This window comes from Nematostella vectensis, chromosome 15 (assembly GCF_932526225.1).
Source record: "Nematostella vectensis chromosome 15, jaNemVect1.1, whole genome shotgun sequence".
Lineage (NCBI taxonomy): Eukaryota > Metazoa > Cnidaria > Anthozoa > Actiniaria > Edwardsiidae > Nematostella > Nematostella vectensis.
This window is the reverse complement of record NC_064048.1, coordinates 2,385,908-2,410,913: the sequence shown is the minus strand read 5'-3', so window position 1 is coordinate 2,410,913 and position 25,006 is coordinate 2,385,908. Positions and strand designations below refer to the sequence as shown.

Below are 25,006 nucleotides of genomic sequence, written 5' to 3'. Positions count from 1 at the left end.
AGTAACATATATGAAAAAAAATTGTGACTAGCGACAAAGAAATATTTGCCGATTACCGACATTTGATTTAAAAAAATATATAAAAAATTATTTATCTAGCTTATACATAAAATTTGGTACAAATGCGAACACTAACTTAGATTTACCGACTAACGATAAACATAATTCGTACGGACTACCGACAAATTATGGAAACTTTAGCTGACAACCGACATGCAGACTCCCCCATCCAGATCCTGATGTAGCCACACAATGACAATCAAGCAAGGAACGGTTCGGAGGTATTTTTTTTTATTCTACCCGGGCTGTGTAATTTTCAGATAATTTTAGGAGTAGCAGTTTTCAAATCGCAATCGTTTATCTACTTGCTCGCAAGTACTCGCGATGGTCGGACATACTTGGCTAGTTTTATTCGAGTGCTTGGCTTTTTCCGGATCTGCTCACTCATCGTCAAATGTTCCTTCAAAATGCTCGGCTCGCAGAAGACAAAGAACCCTAAGTACTCTTAGAATGTAATACCCCTTCTGTTCAGCGTTATTTTTAGAGACGATCAAAAGAAAAGGCCTTCTAAGACACCTTAATCGCGTTATTTATTCTCAATTTAAGAGGAAATCTGACAAGGTTTAACAGGAAGTTCGCCAGTAAACAGATTTTTTAAAGGGCCTTAAGAGACGAAAGATTTTCGGCAGATTTTGACCTAAAGACAACTTGTCCTAAGTTTGATCGTGCCACAACTCTCGTAGCTCAATATATTAATATTCGTATTTTTGATGACGTCATTGATGACGCAACGCTAAGTGACCCCCCCCCCCCCCCCCCGTTACACCCCCTTGACGCTTAGACGACAAACCCTAAGTTTGGTTGTCTTGGGAATTGTTCTTTTGAAATCTATGAAAATTCTATATCCAAATTCATGCTTATTACATTAAGCGGCGATTTTTTGCTTACACTCAGCGTTAGTATTACGTTATTTTCAAACCCTATTGCTAATGCTCTGCTTTCGTGACAATTCTCGCCGCCAGCGTACGTATAAAATACTTGTTAAAAATATATTAGGTGGACATGTATTCTTGTGAATTTAGAACTATATAGTATTGGGAATACTTGAAATGTCTTTCATTGTGAATTCGTGAAAATTAAAAAGGTAATGCAAAATGAAATGTTGAAAAAAAGGCGAATTTGACTTTGATTGTTGGTCAGAAATGTACAAAAAATATTCATATAAATCCGCCTAAGATTTCGAAAAATTATTTGACTTTCACTGGGTTATATAAAACAATAAATGGTGTGTTGGAGCCTTTATGCTTTTCATTATTAGAAAGACGAGATCTTCAAGAGTGCACAGATGGTGTTTTTTCCTTAAAACGTAAAAGGATAGTCAACAAAGTTCTAGGTATTTTCTTGGACTTTCCTCATTAGAAAAGGTCTTCGATAGCACACATGGCGTCTTTAAAATCCATTTCTTTAACTAGTTGAGACAAAAATAATATTTCATCCATAAGTGGCCCATTATAGCTTGGATTTAAACCTAATATACAGCGCTGAAATCATATACTCAGAGCTGTTAGCAGGCCACGTCATATTGAATGTTTTTCTTAGAATACGTTGCTTGTCTGTACAAAAAAATATCAAAAAAAATATATAAGTTTTCAAGACTTTGTTTTGTTAGTCAGAAAAGTACAAGAATGGATGCATATAGTCGCCTAAGACTCTGAAAAATTATTTAACTTTCAATCGATAAAATTTGGATGATTTGTTGTTTGTTTTGGCCTATTTAAGCTTTTCTCATTTAGGAAGACGAGTTATTTTAAAGTGCACAGATGGTGTTTTTTCATAACATTATTCTTTAACATTTGGAGATTCGAAATATAAACGCAACCTTCAGACTCCAATTAGGTACAAATTGGGTCTATTTCTGCGTTGCGAGTTGGATAAAGTCCCGAACTCATATCGGAGGTACTTATTGTCTCGCCAGCATTGAGCAAAGCAAAGCTCATAAAACGACAACAAGATAACTTTTTTCGCATTCTTTACCTCGAAAACGCAAAAACACTTATTCAAAAATGAATCAAAGCAGCAACACTACAACACAGGGGAACAAAGATAAAATCGAAGGTGTGATCAGGGCAGCGATCGCGTGCGCAACGGTACTTGGACTTTGGGCGATCATCGGGAACACCATCAGCCTCGTCATCTTCCTCAAAACGAAAAGTCTACGACGGCGCAGATCAAACTACCTACTCGTCAATCTGTGCATCGCAGATTTTCTCGTCGGCCTCAACTGCTTGTTCCATGGTATCGGTTTTCTGAGAACCTTGCTCTCAGGGCGTTTTCGTAAAGGCGCCTTTGAGGTCTTCCTTAGTAGTTTGGAATTGTTCTCAAGTTTTTCATCGGTCAATTTCCTGGCCTCTGTCTCGTTGGAGCGTCTTGTGGCAGTCGCCTTTCCGTTCTACCATCGCGCAACGGGTAAGACATTTTACGGTCTCCTGATCGGAACTCCATGGGTTGTCGCCGTTATTAGTACAGTGACGACTTCAGTGGGCTATTTAACCTCACTCATTCCTTTGGCGATCCGACGTACATTGTTCGTTATCTACGTCTCCTTGCCTCTTCTAATAATGTCAGCTGCTTACACCGTCATCATGATCAGATCCAGGACCAGTCATATCAACGGAAACGGAGCTCGTGAAAGATTGCGTGATAAGAAGCTTGCCGTCACACTTCTCATTGTCACGCTGGCGTCACTTGTCACATGGCTGCCAAGTAATTATTACTTGGTCATACACAGATTATATTTCTCGTTTTATAATTTAAATATTGTATACATGGCTCTCCTTTTTCTTCAATATTCCAACTCGTGCATTAACATTGTGGTGTACGCCTGGCGGATTCCTGAGTTCAAACAGGTTCTGTTTAGGCATAAACCTGTTGTTGCGAACGTGCAAGGTAGAGCAGGAGAATGGAATGCAGGGAGACGTCAACGCGCGCTAGCAGAGCCAATAGAAATGCACCATATGCAGCGGGGAGAGCATAACCAGATAGACGTGCAATTGGACGAAAATCAAGCTTGATTTGATTGCGTGGAATAAGATCACCTGGAAATATAGGAATATATACAAGCTCGCAAGCCTTGAAGTACAAATGCATTGTATGCAGCGTGAGGAATTAGCCATTAGGCGTGCAGTCAGAAAGAATGAGAATAAATCGTTGATCTTCAAGAGTGCACAGATGGTGTTTTTTCCTTAAAACGTAAAAGGATAGTCAACAAAGTTCTAGGTATTTTCTTGGACTTTCCTCATTAGAAAAGGTCTTCGATAGCACACATGGCGTCTTTAAAATCCATTTCTTTAACTAGTTGAGACAAAAATAATATTTCATCCATAAGTGGCCCATTATAGCTTGGATTTAAACCTAATATACAGCGCTGAACTCATGTACTCAGAGCTGTTAGCTGGCCACGTCATATTGAATGTTTTTCTTAGAATACGTTGCTTGTCTGTACAAAAAAATATCAAAAAAATATATACGTTTTCAAGACTTTGTTTTGTTAGTCAGAAATGTACAAGAATGTATGCATATAGTCGCCTAAGACTCTGAAAAATGATTTAACTTTCAATCGATAAAATTTGGACGATTTGTTGTTTGTTTTGGCCTATTTAAGCTTTTCTCATTTAGGAAGACGGGGTATTTTAAAGTGCACAGATGGTGTTTTTTCATAACATTATTCTTTAACATTTGGAGATTCGAAATATAAACGCAACCTTCAGACTCCAAATAGGTACAAATTGGGTCTATTTCTGCGTTGCGAGTTGGATAAAGTCCCGAACTCATATCGGAGGTACTTATTGTCTCGCCAGCATTGAGCAAAGCAAAGCTCATAAAACGACAACAAGATAACTTTTTTCGCATTCTTTACCTCGAAAACGCAAAAACACTTATTCAAAAATGAATCAAAGCAGCAACACTACAACACAGGGGAACAAAGATAAAATCGAAGGTGTGATCTGGGCAGCGATCGCGTGCGCAACGGTACTTGGACTTTGGGCGATCGTCGGAAACACCATCAGCCTTGTCATCTTCCTCAAAACGAAAAGTCTCCGAAGGCGAAGATCAAACTACCTACTCGTCAATCTGTGCATCGCAGATTCTTTTGTCGGCCTAAGCTGCTTGTTCAGAGTTATTAGTTATCTGAGACTCCTGCACTCTTGGCGTTTTCGTAACGGCGCCTTTGAGGTCTTCCTTAGTAGTTTGGAATTGTTCTCAAGTTTTTCATCGGTCAATTTCCTGGCCTCTGTCTCGATGGAGCGTCTTGTGGCAGTCGCCTTTCCGTTCTACCATCGCGCAACGGGTAAGACATTTTACGGTCTCCTGATCGGAACTCCATGGGTTGTCGCCGTTATTAGTACAGTGACGACTTCAGTGGGCTATTTAACCTCACTCATTCCTTTGGCGATCCGACGTACATTGTTCGTTATCTACGTCTCCTTGCCTCTTCTAATAATGTCAGCTGCTTACACCGTCATCATGATCAGATCCAGGACCAGTCATATCAACGGAAACGGAGCTCGTGAAAGATTGCGTGATAAGAAGCTTGCCTTCACACTTCTCATTGTCACGCTGGCGTCACTTGTCACATGGCTGCCAAGTAATTATTACTTGGTCATACACAGATTATATTTCTCGTTTTATAATTTAAATATTGTATACATGGCTCTCCTTTTTCTTCAATATTCCAACTCGTGCATTAACATCGTGGTGTACGCCTGGCGGATTCCTGAGTTCAAACAGGTTTTGTTTAGGCATAAACCTGTTGTTGCGAACATGCAAGGTAGAGCAGGAGAACGAAATACAGGAAGGTGTCAAGGCGCGCTAGCAGAGCCAATAGAAATGCACCATATGCAGCGGGGAGAACATAACCAGATAGACGTGCAATTGGACGAAAATCAAGCTTGATTTGATTGCGTGGAATAAGATCACCTGGAAATATAGGAATATTTACAAGCTCGCAAGCCTTGAAGTACAAATGCACTGTATGCAGCGTGGGGAATTATCCATTAGACGTGCAGTCGGGAAGAATAAGAATGAATCGTTGTGCATTAAATTATTATTTTCCTTTTTTGGTAAAAATAACAAATAGATAATGTCAACAAGAATCCCCAAAGCGTTAAACGTTAGTCAATAAAGTTCTAGAAGGTATTTTCGTGGACTTTTCTCCTTGCAATAAAGGTCTTTGATATAGCCAGATGGCTATTTTAAAATCCATTTCTTAAACTATTCGCGACAAAATTAAATGTCATCCATAATAAATGGGGGGGGGGGGGGGTGAAATGGGGTATGGGGTATGTAAATCCGCCGATCCGCAACATTTTCGGGGCAAATATGTGGATCCGCAGATATTTTTAGATCTGCATGGTTTGACAAATAAACAATGGCATCGATTGAAATTCATTTAAAATCCGAAATTCGACCGTCAAAGCAGTCAAAATCCGAAATCCGTGCCCAAATTGTCAAGAGATCCGTGATCCGCCGTATTTCAAAAAACCGCCAGTCCGCTGAAATAATCATCAAAATCCGTACTCCGTGAGCGGGGCCGAATCCGACGATCTGCGAACCAACTATCGCTTGGATTAAAGCGCTGAATCATATTGATTGTTAATATCATACTGAATGTTTTTCTTATGATACGTGGATTGTATGTACAAAAGAATGACCAACCACTAACCTCCTTAATTTCTTTGAGTTTTCAAGACTTTGTTATTTTTGTTAGTGAGAAATGTACAAGAATGATTGCATTATATACGTTATATGTTAGTTGTTTTGCCCATTTAAGCTTTTCTCATTTAGAAAGACGCGTATTTTAGAGTGCACAGATGGTGTTTTTAATAAACATTACTTTACTTTTGCATTTGGAGATTCGAAATGAAAACGTAATTTTTAGCCTCAAATTATATACAAATTGGGTCTTTTACTTCTGCGAGTTATTGGAAATAGTCCCAAACTTTTAAAGCCCTGAACTCATACTTAACATATTGAATTTCTTTTTTAATTAAAAAAGGTTGCCTATATGTCTTTGCAAAAGAATGATCAGCTCGCACTTGGAAACGTATACAGCAGGAACTATGAGAGTGTTCATTTCACTTTTAGTACCTCAAAGATTTCAAACGACCGCCTATATATATTCTACTGTAACCTATCTCTTTGTCTGCCTATATTTTACGACGCTTCCCTGCAAATTGTTGGCCGATGCATTGTTTAGACCGTGAGACCCGCGGGAAGGGGGAACTCCAGAAAAGTAGACGGGGGTGAATGTCATATCATTTAAGGTATAAATTATCGACCAACCGCTACACCTATATGGCCCGCCTTCCGTAAAAAAATTACGGAATCTGTTCCGACTTCGGAATACCTTTCGAAGCGTCGGAACACCTTTCCGGATGTCTGCCGAGATGTTAATGCTCGGAATGCTTGCCGAGATGTCTAAATGTAGATGTTCGAAATGTCTTCCGAACACTAAAGTATTAATCTCATTACCCTGCAAAAAACCTCAAAACTTGTCAACTATTAAAATTAAACATTAATATTTTCATAAAGAAATGAGGCACGAGAGCCTCTAATTATCACGTGCTACGTTCACATAAACGCTAGAGCGGTCGGATTTTTAAGAATGCTTCACTTTTGGCTATACTCGCACTTATATGCGAACCATCTTGAATCCTTTTAAGAAGACTAAGCTGTACTTAGATTTCAATTGGTTCCTGTTGAAAGTCGTCTTATAGTCTTTTTATTATTGTTTTAAACGAATCGACAATTTTATTGGGAATTTTTAGAATTTATAGCACATAACAATATTGTACCACATTTTTACAATAGAGGTAAATGGTAGCTGTACTAATGCGTCTCTAGCATTTTTACATGGCCCCATACTGGACATATGATCCTTGACACAAAATAATTGAAAACATTAATGTTTAATTTTAATATTTGACAAGTTTTGAGGTTTTTTGCAGGGTAATGAGATTAATACTTTCGTGTTCGGAAGACATTTCGAACATCTACATTTAGACATCTCGGCAAGCATTCCGAGCATTAACATCTCGGCAGACATCATGTGTTTAGCAATAATTTGCATCTCATTAAGCCATAATTATTAATGATCATTGGGTGATGCTTAACTGTTTGCTGGGACGGAGTGTCACAAATATGTACCTAGGGGTCACAGTCTAGACATTACAGTTTTATGTCCTGTCCTGTGTAGGACATAAAGCCACCAAACTTTGATATGTTCCATTGGTGACATATTAACAGGAGGAACCAATAAAGTGCACGCCAAGGGGAGGGATAAAGGTAATTTGTCAAAATGCAAATATGTTCCATAACCGACGCTTAACAGATTTACCGGAGAATAACAAATTTGCACTTCCTTGGGGAGGGGGAGGAGGGTGGGGGCAATTGACAATTATAAGACATTATTGACTAATGCTGTAGAGACACTAATGACACATTTGATAAACATACTTCTTGAGTGATCCTTAGCAGAATTACATGGAGTACCACAAACATTTACATCAGGAGGAGTTAGAGGGCTTTGACAAATTTACCTGTACCCTCCCTAATGAGGTGCAATATTGTGACACCCCTTGTTGATCAGTCAAGCATTCTCCAAAGAACATATACTGTATACCAAGCTTGGTACCTTTATGACTAGCATTGCCCGCCACTGTGACTAAAGTGCCACTCACCCTCCCCCCTACGAGCACAATCCCATAATTAACTATAGCATCCGGTACAACGAGAAGCCTTCATATCTAATATTGAAAACTTCCACCAAGCAAAGTTTTAATAAGTCTCTGGCCAAAAGTGCTCAACTTTAACGTTAATACGCCAGACTAATATTTATGCAACACCTGATCCCCTTTTCCGTATAGCAACACTATATACACAGACTACAAAATAATATATTTATTAGCACAGAAACAAGAGTAATAGTACCATCTGGTAAATAACAAGAAGAACAACTCATGAACTGTCGCCAAGTATTATAGAAATTTTCAAATATAAATCTAGGTAATATAGTATAATCAAACTTCATTACAAGGGAAATGTATTCACTAAATGTTCCCCCTGACATATTCACTAAAACTCATCGATTCGTCTTAAATTGGCCAATAGCTAGCAAAGGCTCTTAATCTTATCCCGTTTCCACGCTGTTCTGTTGGTACCCCCACAATGGTCCTAACAGGGAGCGCGGCTTTAAACTGCGTTTGACAAACGAATACAAATTCAAGTTTATTTCTGATGTTTTTTTAGCTAGGACGTGAAATTACTTCGTTCTACAGTATTAAAAGAACGCGAATATAAATGTAACAATTTTGATGGAAACGGAACTTTTAAAAGTTTAAAGATGGATAGAGCGGATTTCAGATGAGTGTCGAAAACTAAACGCAGATGCAAAACAACTAGCCAATCAGAGGTGGTAGCCATTCAACAAAACAAACCAATCAGGAAATGAAGTCAGGCTTACGTTTAGTCAAGACGTGGGCATTGACGCGTTTTGATTTAGTTCTCAATTTCACAAAAGACTTAGCTCTCTACCTTTAGAAAGGTTGACAAAATAACTTATCCTCAAACATTTTGAATTATTCTTAGCTCTTTATATGGTTATCTTGACCATTTTAACGTGGCAGACCACGACAAAGGTATTGCCACTCTAGCGAGAAAGTGTTGTAGTGAAGGCGATTCTGTTCTCTTATTTCTACATTCAGCCATTGCAATGGCCACCATCTTGCAAGGGACGAAACTGTATCATGGTTTCTATAGAAAGTGAAAAGGAGCTACTACGTAGCAGAGTTTTAGCTGATTTAGAAAATTTAGAAGACAATGTAGATGAAGAAGGAGGCAGTACTAATTAATATAATCTATAAATTTAAGAAACTAAATGTCTGTCTGTCTGTCTGTCTGTCTGTCTGTCTGTCTGTCTGTCTGTCTGTCTGTCTGTCTGTCTGTCTGTCTGTCTGTCTGTCTGTCTGTCTGTCTGTCTGTCTGTCTGTCTGTCTGTCTGTCTGTCTGTCTGTCTGTCTGTCTGTCTGTCTGTCTGTCTGTCTGTCTGTCTGTCTGTCTGTCTGTCTGTCTGTCTGTCTGTCTGTCTGTCTGTCTGTCTGTCTGTCTGTCTGTCTGTCTGTCTGTCTGTCTGTCTGTCTGTCTGTCTGTCTCTTACACTAGTTCTCTTTTACTAGTTCCAGCGGTTTCTGTCAAACGGAACCAACTGATCAGTGCCAGAGGCCACCATCATGGGGTGCATGCGCACACTATTCAGAGACCCCGTCACGTGGCGACCGCGTGTCGCATGTGTGATCACGTGCTGGGAGAGCTGGACAAGATCATTACTCCGAAATCTAAGCTGGTAAAAATTAATTGAATTAATAAGGTTACAGAAGATTCCAAAGTACCTCGATTGCACGATAACCCGATTTCATGATGCCGCAATTTTACGATACCCCGTTTTCATGATTCCTCGATTTCACGATACCTTGATTTCATGATTTCTCGATGTCTCTATTTTACAATACCTCCATTTCACGATACCCCTATTTCACAATACATCGATTTCACGATACCACGATTTTACAATACTTACATTTCACGTTGGTTTCCCCTCTAATTACTCTATCTGGGTTTCAGTGGCTGAATGTCGGTTTTACCCACGATTTAGGCTAAAAGGAAGAATCCTTCTCCTCTCTTCCCCGCCCCATCCCCCACCCTCTTAAATCTCCAGGGTACCTTCTTAATTATCACACTCGGCACTTCTATTTGTTTGGTCCTTTAGAGCGAAATAGTCGACGCGGCAGAGATGGTCTGTAACAACTTGTCACCTGTTATCAAGGTACCCTGGCGTGGGAGATTCTCTTATTTGGTCATTTGAATTAGTGTGTATTTTCGGTTGTGGTGATAGTTGTAGTAGGTGGCGATAGCTGGATAATAGTACTGGTATAGATGATGATAATCGTGACGGTGGTTGGGGTAATGATTGATGATGATAATGGTGATAGTGATGATGATAACAATGGTAACGATGGTAACGATGATGGTAGTAGTGGATTTATTAGTGGTGATGGTGTTTATGATGGTGATGATGATGATGGTGATAGTTGTGATCTTTAAGAATGTGGTGGGATGGTTATTATGATACGATTATGTTGATGGCAATTTTATTGTGTTGTATAGTTTCCCGGCCATGGTGTTTATATCAAGTAAAAGTGCTTCTTTCGTATGGACTCGCTAATGCGAATTTGTTTTTTCTTTAGCATAAAAGAGGACCAATGAAAGCTGAGAAAATCGAAGAGAATGATTTTAGCGGATCTGGGGCTAGCGGCTCAGCGGCTAGCGACTCTGGGGCTAGCGGTTCAGAGGCTAGCGGTTATGGGGTAAGCGGTTCAGAGGCTAGCGGTTCAGAGGCTAGTGTATATGAGGCTAGTGGGGTAAACCGATCTGAGGCCAGCGGATCTGGGGCTAGCGGATCTGAGGCTAGCGGTTCAACGGATTTGTTTCAAATGGTAAGATTGAATAAAGGTAACTGATAATAACGACAGCAATTGCAACAGTAAAGCATCATCAATAATAGAAACACCAGCGTCTCAACATTGAATAACTCATAGCTGTAGCAGGCTTCGAAATATTGGGGGAGGCACGACACAGAAACACTGAGAATTATTGGGAGACAGCCTCGCCCTACTGATCATGTAATAAGGCGGTCTCGGCAGCGGGATTAGCTCCGCCTCTTTAAATATGCCTGCACCAGTAACTTTATTTTTTTTATTTATCATTCTAACAATCTATTGTTGATCTTTTGGTGATTTTGCAATGTTTGTCAGAGACATGCTGCAGCCCAGCAAAATCAGATAAAAATCATATAAAATCCCCTGAACTTCTAGTCTCTTTCGCAACCCCCAGCGATCGGAGTCACACAGCGCTCCCCGCCCGTAGGGGCTGCTCAGATTCGAACTACATTCCTTTCCCATTGTCTGTACATCAAGATGATGTCAAACGGCTAATCCAATAAAATGCCTCTCCATTGTACAATTGAGCCAATAAAAATTCCATTGAACTGTCATTTTGTTTTGGCGCGAAATCATACTCAGCTGAGATAACATCGCAGCTGAAAATTGGACAAATTTAAAACAGATGAGAACCAGAGTTCCCAAACAATGGATAGCAATGAATATTACTCCAAAGAAGATAAAAAATATCGACAACCATTGTTTTATTTGTTGTTAAGAGATAATAGGGAAGGTCAAAATCTACATATTCGGAGAATCTTCCCTTAACCTCTGGGAACTAATAATAATGTGTCTCGAAGTTGACTTTGACAATTTAGAGAATCGAAACGTTCGTTTGTAAACCATGGTAACGTACTCGGCAAAGTTTTAAAGAGCAAGAGATAATCTACAGTCTGTACAAAAAGAAATCAAAAGTGCATTCAAAAGAGAAAAACCGAGAAACAAGCGTCTGCTTAGCGCTACAGGCGATGGGAAAACACCGAAAGCTTCGAAAGTGTTTCAATTTCCCGTCGCAACGCCATGTACTACTTGCGCTTCTTTCTCCAATGATGACTTCGAGAATGATTTATGCTGGACCAAACAAGGCTTGAAATGTTCCAGTTCCTCAAAAGGGTTTCGAGCATTCCCGCATCTCACAGGGATTACTTACGGTTCTCACGTGCTTCTTCTTTGAATGATAATACACGGGTCGTGATTGGTTTGCTTGCCATGGCGCGAACGGTTTTCGAAATATGGTACCTTGGCTAGAAGCGGGAAAGAAATGTAGTTCGAATCTGAGCAGCCCCTACGGGCGGGGAGCGCTTTGTGACTCCGACCGCTGGGGGTTGCGAAGGAGACTACTGAAGTGCATTTGAAACTAAAAATTAAAAGATGACATTTTTTATTATTTAAACGCTTTGTTCTATTAATTATGCATATTTTGTTTTACACAGATCAAACGATCTAAACTGAAGGTTCCAAAGAACAGGGTAAAAAAATTCAGATAAAAACTAGTACTGGATTGGAACTTTCACTTTCATCGCATTTTTTGGTATTTTTTCTCTCTTTCCAAGATCAAACGAACCAAGTCAAAGACGCTCAAGAAGAAGGTACGTAAGAACCCCTCACCCGCTCATCCGACTTGCGTGACTCATCCTTCATCCGACTAAATCAAATAAGACCGGTCCATTCTATTTGGCAATGCCTTTTCAGCCCGTGCCGTGCCGAACGCCTGTGGACCGGCTTGTTTCACGTGCTGTCCCAAAAGCATATGTATAATGTAGTTTAATGTGGTTTAATGACAATCTAATGCTAATTAAGCTTGCCCATCCGGCGTAAAAAGCACGGTCAATGAACGACGTATAAAACGAATGCTGCACTTTCATGTGCCTAGTTTATTTAAATGAGAAGTGTACTTTCTTGTTTTTTTTTTTAAACGACGGCATTGCTCACGAATCAAAGAAAAGAAGAGGACATATGTATTTTGTGTTTTACCAACATGCGAATGCATTGGTTGCGCCATTTCGCTCTGCAATTAGAAAACAGGGAACCAAAAATAAAAAATAAAACAGAAACCGAAAAGACGCTTAATATGTTCTTTTATTTCTCCGTATATGCATTATAGTCTTTTATAAAAGATCGTATTATAGCTAGACTTGAGTTTTTTTTACTTACTTGCTGTAAGTGCAAGTAAGTGGGTTGGTGGAGAAACCCTAAAGCAGTTCTACAGCCCTAGCTTCTCTGTTCATAATATGTAAAAGAGAAAACGTACTAAGGGCGGGTCCAGGGGGTGAAAAAGGCGAATTTTTTTTTTCACCCGCACCCCCATTCTTTTTGTCTGTGCGGCTTTTTTCTTCACCTCAACCCTAGGCTTGATTCTATTACAATACTACAAAAATTAACCTTCCATTTAAAAATATGGGACACGCCTCTATTGCACTATTGCTGCAATACACCTCCTTCTCAACACCAATTCTATCAAACTAATATTGGTCTTATTTCTTCCAGCAATTGCTCTCTTCAATTTGATTCTTTCGAATTGCATGTTAAGACTTTTGAGCATATCGAACATAAATATCAGTACGGTTTTAAATTACAAATTTTATTTGTTTAAAAACAGTTTTACCTAAATGTATGTCTAAAGAATGGCGTCTAACCTGTCAGGCCTGTTTTTGTCTATTTCGACCGTGCCAAACGTGCATTTGGGACGGCACATGAAAAGAACGGCGTTGAAACTAGGTCTTAAAGTATCCGCTAGAACCACGGACCAGAAAAATTATTCTTGATAAAATATAAATAGAAACAAAGGTAAATGAGGACAATTGACAGGGAAAAAGGGAGGCACCATTTCTGTCGTTTTTTCTCATATTTTTCTCACACCAATTTTTACATACATTTTATTTACACAGATTAAGCGTGCTATGGCAAAGATGTCCAAAAACAAGGTACCTCTTATCAATAAGTCATCATTATCATCATCAGTAGCAGCAGCAATATCAACATCATCACCATTGCAGCCGAAATCATTATCATTGTTATCATAATCAGCAATATCAACATTGTCACAATCATCGTAAAATTTATTATCATCATTTAAAAAAGGAGCTAACTAGAAAACCTCGTGTTAACTTAGCTCCTGGATACCCTTGCAATAAAAAAAGAAAAAGAAAACGTTAACTGTAATCTTTTTCCCTAAATCTTTAGGCGTATAATGTACTGAAAGTGTGAAAATAAAATATTTAAAAAATATGTTAATCATCATCATCGTATGTCATTATTATCATCATTATCACCATTGCCAACATCATCACCATCACCATCATAATCGTTATCACTACTATCATCATCATTACCATCATGATCATTACCATTACTATTATCATCATCATCATTATTACCATCATAATCATTATCACTACATTATCATCATCAACACTACAATAATTATCACTAGTGCATTCGTCATAATATTCATAAAGCCTTCGCACCATCACCTATCGTCATAAGTCGACGTGATAGCATAACCACCACCATTGCCACCATGTTATCGCCGTAGTCTTCATCTTTTTATAAATCTTTGGATCTGCTCCTGGTTACATAGAGCTATCGCGAGCTAGGCAGGTCTAACCCCCTATTAGATAAGCTTAATCATCCGAGCAGCTGTTTGTTGTTAACCCTTTATTGCTGCTTGCTCTAACTTACCTCGACCTATCTAAGCAGTTTGTTGGAAGCATATTTTGCAACTGGCTCTAACTTACCTTGACATATCTATGCTGTTTGTTGGAAGCATTTATTGCAACTTGCTCTAACTTACCTCGACCTATCTATGCTGTTTGTTGGAAGCATTTATTGCAACTTGCTCTAACTTACCTCGACCCATCTAAGCAGTTTGTTGGAAGCATTTATTGCAACTTGTTCTAACTTACCTCGACCTATCTAAGCTGTTTGTTGGAAGCATTTATTGCAACTTGCTCTAACTTACCTTGACCTATTTAAGCAGTTTGTTGGAAGAATTTATTGCAACTTGCTCTAACTTACCTTGACCTATCCATGCAGTTGGTTGGAAGCATTTATTGCAACTTGTTCTAACTTACCTTGACCATCTAAGCAGTTGGTTTGAAGCATTTATTGCAACTTGCTCTAGCTTACCTCGACCTATCTAAGCAGTTTGTTGGAAGCATTTATGGCAACTTGCTCTAACTAACCTCGACCTATCTAAGCAGTTTGTTGGAAGCATTTATTGCAACTTGCTCTAACTAACCTCGACCTATCGAAGCAGTTTGTTGGAAGCATTCATTTCAACTTGCTCTAACTTACCTTGACCTATCTAAGCAGTTTGTTGGAAGCATTTATTGCAACTTGCTCTAACTAACCTCGACCTATCGAAGCAGTTTGTTGGAAGCATTCATTTCAACTTGCTCTAACTTACCTCGACCTATCTAAGCAGTTTGTTGGAAGCATTTATTGCAACTTGTTCTAACTTACCTCGACCTATCTAAGCAGTTTGTTGCAAGCATTTATTGCTGCTTGTTCTATCCTACCTCGACCTATCTAAGCAGTTTGTTGGAAGCATTTATTTCAACTTGTTCTAACTTACCTTGACCTATCTAAGCAGTTTGTAGGAAGCATTTATTGCAACTTGCTCTATCTTACCATAACCTATCTAAGCAGTTTGTAGGAAGCATTTATTGCAACTTGCTCTAACTTACTTCGACCTATCTTAGCAGTTTGTTGGAAGCATTTATTGCAACTTGCTCTAGCTTACCTCGACCTATCTAAGCAGTTTGTTGGAAGCATTTATGGCAACTTGCTCTAACTAACCTCGACCTATCTAAGCAGTTTGTTGGAAGCATTTATTGCAACTTGCTCTAACTTACCTCGACCTATCTAAGCAGTTTGTTGGAAGCATTTATTGCTGCTTGTTCTAACTTACCTCGACCTATCTAAGTTGTTTGTTGGAAGCGTTTCTTGCAACTTGCTCTAACTTACCTTGACCCATCTAAGCAGTTTGTTGGAAGCATTTATTGCAACTTGTTCTAACTTACCATAACCTATCTAAGCAGTTTATAGGAAGCATTTATTGCAACTTGCTCTAACTTACTTCGACCTATCTTAGCAGTTTGTTGGAAGCATTTATTTCAACTTGCTCTAACTTACCTCGACCTATCTAAGCAGTTTGTTGGAAGCATTCATTTCAACTTGCTCTAAGTTACTTCGACCTATCTCAGCAGTTTGTTGGAAGCATTTATTGTACTTGCTACTCTATCTTATCTTGACCTATATAAGCAGTTTGTTGGAAGCATTTATTGCAAACTTGCTCTAACTTACCTCGACCTATCTTAGCAGTTTGTTGGAAGCATTTATTGCAACTTGCTCTAACTTACCTTGACCCATCTAAGCAGTTTGTTGGAAGCATTTATTGCAACTTGTTCTAACTTACCTCGACCTATCTAAGCAGTTTGTTTGAAGCATTTATAGCTATTTAGTCAAACTTACCTTGACCTATTTAAGCTGTTTTATAAAAAAAATTCTGGATCTGCTCCTGGTTACGTAGAGCTATCGCGAGCTACCGAGGCCTTATTTTTATCATATTACACATCTTTTCCAGTGCAAGCGGTTCATCAAGAAGAACTTCAAGATCATTCGCAAGTCAGTCGGCAAGCTGAGGGGTGTTTGCAGGGTGAGTGATGAATTCCTGTGCCCTTCCCACTCTTTAGGCTGAAATCACGCCGCCATTTTATGCTCCCTCTCAACGCCGAGTCACACAAAGCATCCATTTCCATCGGCTAATTCAAATGAGTAACCAAGATATTTTTAATCATGCCATTGCCAAACTCGTCTTGGGAAGAACAAACATAAGATGGCGGATAATCGCGAACTTGAGCGATTGTTGCCATACTGTTCACTCGAAAAATGCGACAAAGACGTAAAAGGATTATTTGGAAAAAAAGGGGCTTTTGTTGCTTTGCTTAAAACCCTTCTACTAGTCGTGAGTCGCGTGTCATAAAGTCGTAGGGGCATTTTACACGATTTGGGCCATTAACGCGACTTGAATATATTTTGAGTGGCATACTACAAGTCCAACGTGTCGTGTAAATCGGCTAATTCAAGTAAACAAGATATTTTCAATCAAATATCGTCAATAACGTATAAGTCTGATCAGACTTAATTCGTAGGTTGTTGTTTTGAAATTTTCTTGCGGATAAACCGTTGAATTTTTAAATATAAAAGCATTGGAGTTAAGATCCTAAAATCTACTGGTCCCTCCCCCCATCTTCCCCGTTTTAATGTTCCCATGGAAACTGTTATGCTTCTCTTTGTAGAGGCTGAATGCTTGCAAGAAGACAGTTTAAGTTCAGTAGACCATCATAAAAACAAGAATTTAGACCCAAGCCAAACAGACCTTTTAGTGGTGATCCATAAAAGCATGATCAGAATTATGATTTTTTTAGATGATATGAATATATATGTGATATATTCGTGTTCTTTATAATTGAAAATAAAAGCATTCTTGCAAATCTGTTAATTGTTCTTCATACAGTAGACGACGATTCACTTGATATTTGTTGTGTTTAACAATTTCCATAATAAAAAATTTCCATACACTTGAAAATGCTATCAAAATCAAGAGCATAATCTTTTCGTGTGCAACAAACTTATTCGAAGATCAAGTGTACTTTCTCAAAGATCAACCCCGCGAAAGAGCCGCTGGAACAGTTTATAACAATTTTGAGTTCCAACTTTGTGGGAGGGGAGGGTGGGTAATAAAAATGCGCATGACCTATACGGACGTCCAATTAAGCCTGGGGGGGGGGACTCTATTTCTTAGGGGTATAAAAATTCGACCAATTGCTATGACAAAGGGGTAGTTTAACGTTATTTAATCGGATCTGCTATCTCTTATATATACCAAAAATCCTATTACCGTTTCTGAAATAAAGCTAGTTTTACAATAAGTCAATCCTGAAAAAATAATGCAGAGCACCAAATTGCAATCAGTGGTTTATTCATTTATTCAACTTATTTTTTTTCTAGGCCCCTTTGTAGTGCTTTCCCTTTCACCGCGGATCGATAATAAGATCATTAATTAATATGATCTATCCATGTACTTGCAAAGGTACTAACCTGCCTTCAAGTAACCACTCAGTTGCGGAAATCGACGAATTTTGTAACATGGGTATACATGCTATATTGGTATACTACTAAGACTTACAGTGAGGCTGAACTTTTTTTTTAATGTTCAAGCCGAATCTGATTGGTCAAAGTTGTTCAGCATGGCCCGCTTTCTGTGTCCTCACTGTTAGATTTGACTTGTTTCACTGTTTGACTCATTCGTTTCTTGTAAAGTTTCTACTGCCTGCCATATATTTTACATACTGTTCCCCCCCGACCCCACCCTCGCCGAGAAATCCTTGAACCGCCCTATACCCTTTTTGGTGTCTGTTTGCGAATTGACAGATGTTTTTTTCCTTTAGTGGCTCCAGTATTTCGGCCAGCATAATGCAAGGTCGACGCACGTATCTTCGGTCCTTCTTCCGTAAAAGAACGCATGCTGGAGTTGGTGACCATGATTGTCAAGGAAATCCTCACACTGAGAACAAAAAGGTACCCTTACTTTGATAATGATAATTACATCATTATCATCATTAGTCATGAACACCATTATCAACCATGAACACCACCATCTAACATAAGCACCACCATCAGCCAGCAAGACCATCATCTAACATGAACACCATCATCAGCCAGAAAGACCATCATCTAACATGAACACCATCATCAGCCAGAAAGACCATCATCTACCATGAACACCACCATCAGCCAGGAAGACCATCATCTACCATGAACACCACCATCAGCCAGGAAGACCATCATCTACCATGAACACCACCATCACCCAGGAAGACCATCATCTACCATGAACACCACCATCAGCCATGAAGACCATCATCTACCATGAACACCACCATCAGCCAGGAAGACCATCATTTAACATGAACACCACCATCAGCCAGGAAGACCATCACCTACCCTGAACACCACCATCAGCCATGAAGACCATCATCTACCATGAACACCACCATCAGCCAGGAAGACCATCATTTAACATGAACACCACCATCAGCCAGGAAGACCATCACCTACCCTGAACACCACCATCAGCCAGGAAGACCATCATCTAACATGAATACCATCATCAGCCATGAAGACCATCATCTAACATGAACACCATCATCAGCCATGAAGACCATCATCTACCATGAACGCCACCATCATCCAGGAAGACCATCATCTACCATGAACACCACCATCAGCTAGGAAGACCATCATCTACCATGAACACCACTATCAGCCAGGAAGACCATCATCTACCATGAAAACCACCATCAGCCAGTAAGACCATCATCTACCATGAACACCACTATCAGCCAGGAAGACCATCATCTACCATGAACACCACCATCAGCCAGGAAGACCATCATCTTACATGAACACCACCATCAGCCAGGAAGAACATCATCTACCATGAACACCACTATCAGCCAGGAAGACCATCATCTACCATGAACACCACCATCAGCCAGGAAGACCATCATCTACCATGAACACCACCATCAGCCAGGAGCACCATCATCACCCGTGAACACCATCATCATCCAACAACATCAATAACATCAACACCAACAACATCAATAACATCAGCAACAGTATAAACATCAACAACAAAAGCATGAACAGCATTATCAATAACAACAAAACCAACGGCAAGACCAACAACATCAACAGTATCAACAGCAACAAAAAACATGAACATCAACAGCATCAACAACAACACATCAAAAATATTAACAGCATCAACAACATCAACAGTATCAAAAACAACAACATTAACAACAGCAACAGTGGAAAATCAACTGCATCACAATCATCATAACCACTTTTCATTAATCTCATCACTAACTACTTCACAATAAACCAAATTTTAATGCCACTAGCGACAACAGTTTCGTAATTACTATCGGAAACAAATCGCTATACCCAAGGCAATTTAACCCAGTCCTATCTCACCCTTTCACTCACAACCACCACCTCTTTGCAACACCCATAGTCATCTAGCCCCACCCTCCCTCACGCCTCCTGTATCAGTTCATGTTTTACTTACATCTTTTCTTGTCTGTGGTGTAAGTTGCGGACACGACGTTTTGATTTGTTCATATATGTCATTCTATAGAAAAAGAAATAGAATTCTGAACATCTGGCAGTAGCGGATAGCTAAAATGTGATGATGGACTTGATATCGCAAAATAACGTGCTCCTTAAAACGCGAATCCTTGGGATACCATTACAAGAGTGCTTATCGTTAAGAGAGTTTCAATAAAATATGCAGCCCCAAAGCCCATCCCCTCAACTCCTCACGAGTTTGAATAATCAAAGAAGATATCTCCATTCGCTTACCACAGTGGTAGGATCTGGTAGAGATCTGTTGAGGAACTCCATAACAAACCGACACAAATCGCAGTTCTCGTCGCCAGGCCTCATATTGGACATCTGATTCCCTTTCGCCATTGTCTCATTCTTTTTTTGTTCTACCCGAATGGTTTTTGAGTCATTTTTCCCGCCATTTCGTGTTTTCTGAGCGCGATGCACCTCTAGCAGCCCTGGTTGTTTAGTCAGCCAGTTCTTCACTTCGCTTTCGTTTGGTTTCCCCTGCATTGATACGCTATGCATCAGATTCTGCAAGAGATTCACGGCATCTAATGGCTTCAGTTTCAAGCTGGTGTTATTTGGTCCCTGTGATACTTGGATAATTGCATTCAGAGGGGCGACTTTGTTGTTCAAAGTTGTCATGGTCTCATTTGCTCTGCTGGAGTCTGCTTCTACAGTCTTTGAAGCTGTTTGTTGTGCGGCCTCTGGTTGCGCCCCAGCTAAAGGTCTGTCAACAAAAGTAGACGAATTTACTGCGCCCGCTTGCGACTGAGTTGCAACTTGTTGCGCCTGAGTTTGGACTGCATTGTCGGCGCCATGGTTATCGGTTATCAACGTTCCGCTTTGTTGCGGGAGTGTTGCTGCTAATTGTTGTGCACCAGGATTGTATTGTCCCTGCTGCAACTGTTCGCCAAGTACCTCTGGCATTTCTTGTGGCGTAGTTGAAGCACTTTGTTCTTTAGTCCCTCCTTTATCAGCAGGTTGCACAGATGTCTCTAGTTGCGGTTGAGTTGCGGAGCTTTGTTGCGCCTGGCTTCCCGCTGCTTGTTGCACCTGCAGCTCATTACTAAGAGGTGAAGTTGCAGCTTGCGAGTTTGTTGCGTTTTCCTGCAAAGCACTGGAGTTATCAAAAAGCTTCATCTGCGGGACTCCAGGGAGTTGCATAGACGTTGCATCTTTTTGCGATGGGTTTGCAACCTGTCCTTGAGCAATGGATTTTCCCAATCCTCTCAGTGGCGCTGTTGCGTCTTGTTGTGATCCCGTTGCATTAAATTGTTGTATACCTAAATTCCCAGGCTGTCCAGTCGATCCTGCTCCTAACACATTCGCTGGGAGCATGGTTATCAGGTTTTGTAAGGCCGAGCTAACTACCTTATTCAGCAGGCCAACACTGTTACCCGTGCTCTCACCTATTCTAGTATTATTCATGGAGAATTTGGTGTTCAAAGTCATGCCAAAGCTTGTGTTTTGTCCTTGTGCTTGCGGCCTTCCTGAGACTTCAACCTGTACCTTCAAAGGCTGCAAAGGTTTAGATGAGGTCAGTGGGTTCAACGGTGGTGCTTTTTCCTCCTGAATTGGACTCGCTGATCCGACTCCTGGCCCGCCTTCTTGGATCGAAGATAAATTTTGTTGGCCTGATGTGGTAGGCTGTGATACTGGTAACTTATTTATTCCCTGAGCTTGAGCTGGGTTTAGAAGGTTTGGAAGTGACCCAATTCCAGGTTCGCCAGCTGAGGTAAGGTTTGATTGCATTGGTGGTGGGCCTTTTGGAGGTAATTCAACCAAACCCTGGCCTTGGCCTAAAGAAAAGAAAGATAAGAATGATAATTAACAAGATTTAATGCGCATGTGACTGCATGCTGATTACTTCACACAATTTACAATCATGAGTGTGTTAGTGTGTAAGTGTACTTGTCACAGAGGATAGTACCACGGTTCAGCGTCCACAGCGCTTCTTTTACGCCCCCAAAGTACAGGTTGATAAAGTGTAGTTATAGACGGTCCTTCAGTCCTAATCCGAGATGACGAGGGATTCACAATGCAGAGAGCCAGGTTTAAACACCTCTTAAATGCTGACCATTTGTCATAAACTTAAAAATTCAATGGTTTGTCAAATTCAATCGTACATATTGCAATATATCGCTCCCCAAATCAGCCGTTGGTAATGAGTACTTTCTCTCACGTAGTATTTGAAAGGATGAGAAAACTGTGCCTGACAGAGTCTATAGCATCTTTGCGCTTTGCCTACCTTCCTGGATATTGCCTGGGGCAGGAGCAGACTGTTGTGAGGGGGGGCAAGGATGTGATGCCGCGGATTCTTGATTTAGCCCGTATGGAATGAGGTTACTCAGACCAGATGCTTGTGTCGGCGTAGATCCTAGCGGTTGCAAAAATTCCTGTCGCAAAAGTTCCTGTGTGACACACGCAACAGGCTGCACCGGCGTTGGAGCAACACCGATAGCGGCTGTTGTAAATTCTTTTTGCGCCTTTCTTACATCTAGTTTCGACCAAGTTGCAGCGATACTTTCTTGCGGTAATGGCGGTGTGGCGTCTCTTAGTTGCGCCGACGTTGGAGCAACACCGATAGCGGCGGTTGTGAATTTATCTTGCATCTTTCCTACATCTGGTTGCAACCAAGTTGCGGCGACACTTGCATGCGGTACTGGTGGCGTTGGCTCCCTCAGTTGTGTCGAGGGTGCAGTGTTGCTCGGTTTGACCTGGTCTACTATTTGTTGGTCTGAAGCGCTGGCTGACCAGGCATTGATAGGAAAAGACGCTGACACTATGGTCTGAGGTGCAACTAGTCTTAACGCCTCACTGATGGACTCCCCGGTAACTTCAGCTGAAATACAAGAAAATGTCGTGATAGTATAAAACGTGCGCCATTGTGACAAGAAGTCAGAAGGTATGCCAATAAAGTATGCCGAGGATGTAAGAATTGCACTTCATCATTGATATGAGCTTACGGTGGGGTAGATAAGGCTTTATTTTCCAACAAAACAGCTTGCCACAGCCAAAGTCCATCGTACTTAGAGCAACAAAACTATATTTTTTTGCCCGTTTTATCGACGCAAATTACATTTGTTTGCAAATCAAAGCACTGACCTCTTGCTCCGACGAAGCTCTAACGTCAACGTCAGCTAAACTGTTCTGTTTTCCCAGAGGCATAAAACATACCGTTTTGACCCTGTACTGATTTGTTTCCCTGATTCTACCACGCCGATATACACAGGCCACCCAGTTTCTACAGCTTGTAATTTTAAGTCGTTATAGTCATACAAAGCTGCATTGACAAATAACGCGTCAGTATTTCAAAATCTGAAACTTGCCAATTTGTTTCGAGATAACTCAGTCGTTTTGCAACAATGCTACAAATGCTGTGACGAACGTTTTGTTGTCAGTTTTAGCCCAGGTTTACTTTACCCTGGTTCCAGAGCCTGTAATGTCTCTCTATTTAGTGGCCAGCGAGGTTGAGACGTCTCAACCTTGCTGGCCACTAAACATGAGAGACTTTCCAGGCTCTGGAACCAAGGTAGGTTTACTTCAGCAATCACTTTGTCAAATTATTGGACGCGCTCAAGAAAATCACGGAACACTACCTATGATGTCAAACAAACTTGGGGCCATCGCGTGCTTATCAAATAGCTTCTCGATACTAGGCACTGTATGCTGAACTAAAGGAATGATTCCAAACTCTTTATCCCTTAATTTTTTATGGTGTTGTACCCGAATTTACCCTTGATACGCCAATCCCTAGGGAGAGTTTGATTGAAAGAGTATCTTTATTTGCATATTTTCTTTAATAGGTGCATGTGGATTAGGTGCATTATTTTAATTTTCCCAAGTTAATAATTAATTAAAACGGCTTTGTGAGTCTCAAGGTTGTCTCTTTTAACGGGGCTCGATAATACTTTCTACAACACTTGCGCGTAATCTCGCTTTCTGATTGGTTGTTAGAAGACATACTACGGGATTCGTGATTATAAAAATTCTTGAAACTCTTGAAACGAAAGAGACGAAAAACCTTGATCCAACTTCGCTAGATTTGGTTCTCAACCTTTTCTAGTAAATGTATTTTCTATCCTTACAGCAGAACACTAAAATTAACGAAAATTGTAGGGTTTTAAAGCAAAACTTTTTAAATTGAGCTAATCGGGCGCTGCAAACACCATTTCAAACGAGCGCGCGCTGTTTTGGTTTTTCAAAATACTCTTTTCGTTGTTTGAGTTATAGAAAAACAAATTTCCCATAGTTTTCCGTGGTATGTTACTCTTATACAGCACTATGTCCATTATCGAAGCAACGAAAAATATTGAAATTTTACTGCATGTGATCTCTTTTATAAATGATTTTAACCCTCAAAACAATTTTTGTTTACGTAAGCGGACTACATTTCACAATGCATTTTGATGATTTTTTTAATAGTTTTGTCAATACCATGATTATAAACTGCTGGACTGCTGAATTGTAAATATTTGCTATAACGGTGCCTATTAAATCAATATACAATCATAGTTATTTATAGGACGATTTGGTGTAGAGCACTATTATAGTAACGGATTTCTAAAAATAACACCCATAATATTTTCACACGTTCATAAAGTCTTGTTTTCGTTGCTAATTATAAAAGGTGCTTTGTTTATTCCATAACATAGTGATAATTATGATACTAAGAACAAATCCAAACGCTGCCACCAGCTAAATTATAAACTAAGACTTTTGAATTGAAAACTATAAATACCTTTTGGTCTTGCGATTACCTTGATTCCCCCACAAGCAAGAAAAATAACTAGACCTACAACAAACCGCCAACACAAGTTTCTTCCACCGCCGACCCAGGATTTATACATTGTTTGAATTGTTGTATTATATAGGAAACTTCATGGCGATTTGACAAGTCTTTATCGTCGCGCTTGAGTAGTTCCAGTCCACTCGTGACCTGTATCGCGACACATAGACATGTCGCCCCTTACCAGTCAATACCGGTAAAACCGATTATAGCGAGGATGTCGGCGGGGCGAGCCACATTCACACTAACGACATAACGACATTATAGAATTTAAGCCTGGTACACACTAGTGACATAATAATACTTAAGTCTGGTACTCATTAGAGACATTAAAACACAATAATATTTATGTCTGGTACACACTAGAGTGACATAACGACATAATAATATTTATGCTTGGGACTACTTTTGGTATAACAACATAGATATAATAGTAGTAAAGCCTTGTTCACACATAGATATAATAGTATTAAAGCCT

General features: G+C 40.0%; 2 protein-coding genes and 1 long non-coding RNA gene across 3 annotated transcripts; 2 read left to right on the top strand and 1 right to left on the bottom strand.

Moving 5' to 3' along the window:
* The first annotated feature begins 2,063 nt into the window (after positions 1–2,063).
* LOC116617363 (substance-K receptor-like) lies at positions 2,064–3,071 on the top strand. The gene has a single exon (XM_032380035.2). It carries the CDS (start codon positions 2,064–2,066, stop codon positions 3,069–3,071), a length of 1,008 nt encoding a protein of 335 aa, XP_032235926.2.
* Positions 3,072–11,984: 8,913 nt separating this feature from the next.
* Positions 11,985–16,947, top strand: LOC116617351. The gene is made up of 5 exons (XR_004295729.2): positions 11,985–12,022; positions 12,107–12,142; positions 13,442–13,477; positions 16,141–16,212; positions 16,856–16,947. It is a non-coding gene; the product is annotated as an uncharacterized LOC116617351 (long non-coding RNA).
* Positions 16,948–17,521: 574 nt separating this feature from the next.
* On the bottom strand, positions 17,522–24,681 carry LOC5510795 (protein piccolo). Its single transcript, XM_032380043.2, has 5 exons — positions 24,481–24,681; positions 21,988–22,581; positions 19,989–21,538; positions 19,696–19,758; positions 17,522–18,123 (listed from the first exon to the last, which is right to left on the bottom strand). Exons 1-5 carry the CDS (start codon positions 24,587–24,589, stop codon positions 18,004–18,006), a joined length of 2,436 nt encoding a protein of 811 aa, XP_032235934.2. The 5' UTR covers positions 24,590–24,681; the 3' UTR covers positions 17,522–18,003.
* Positions 24,682–25,006: the final 325 nt, after the last annotated feature.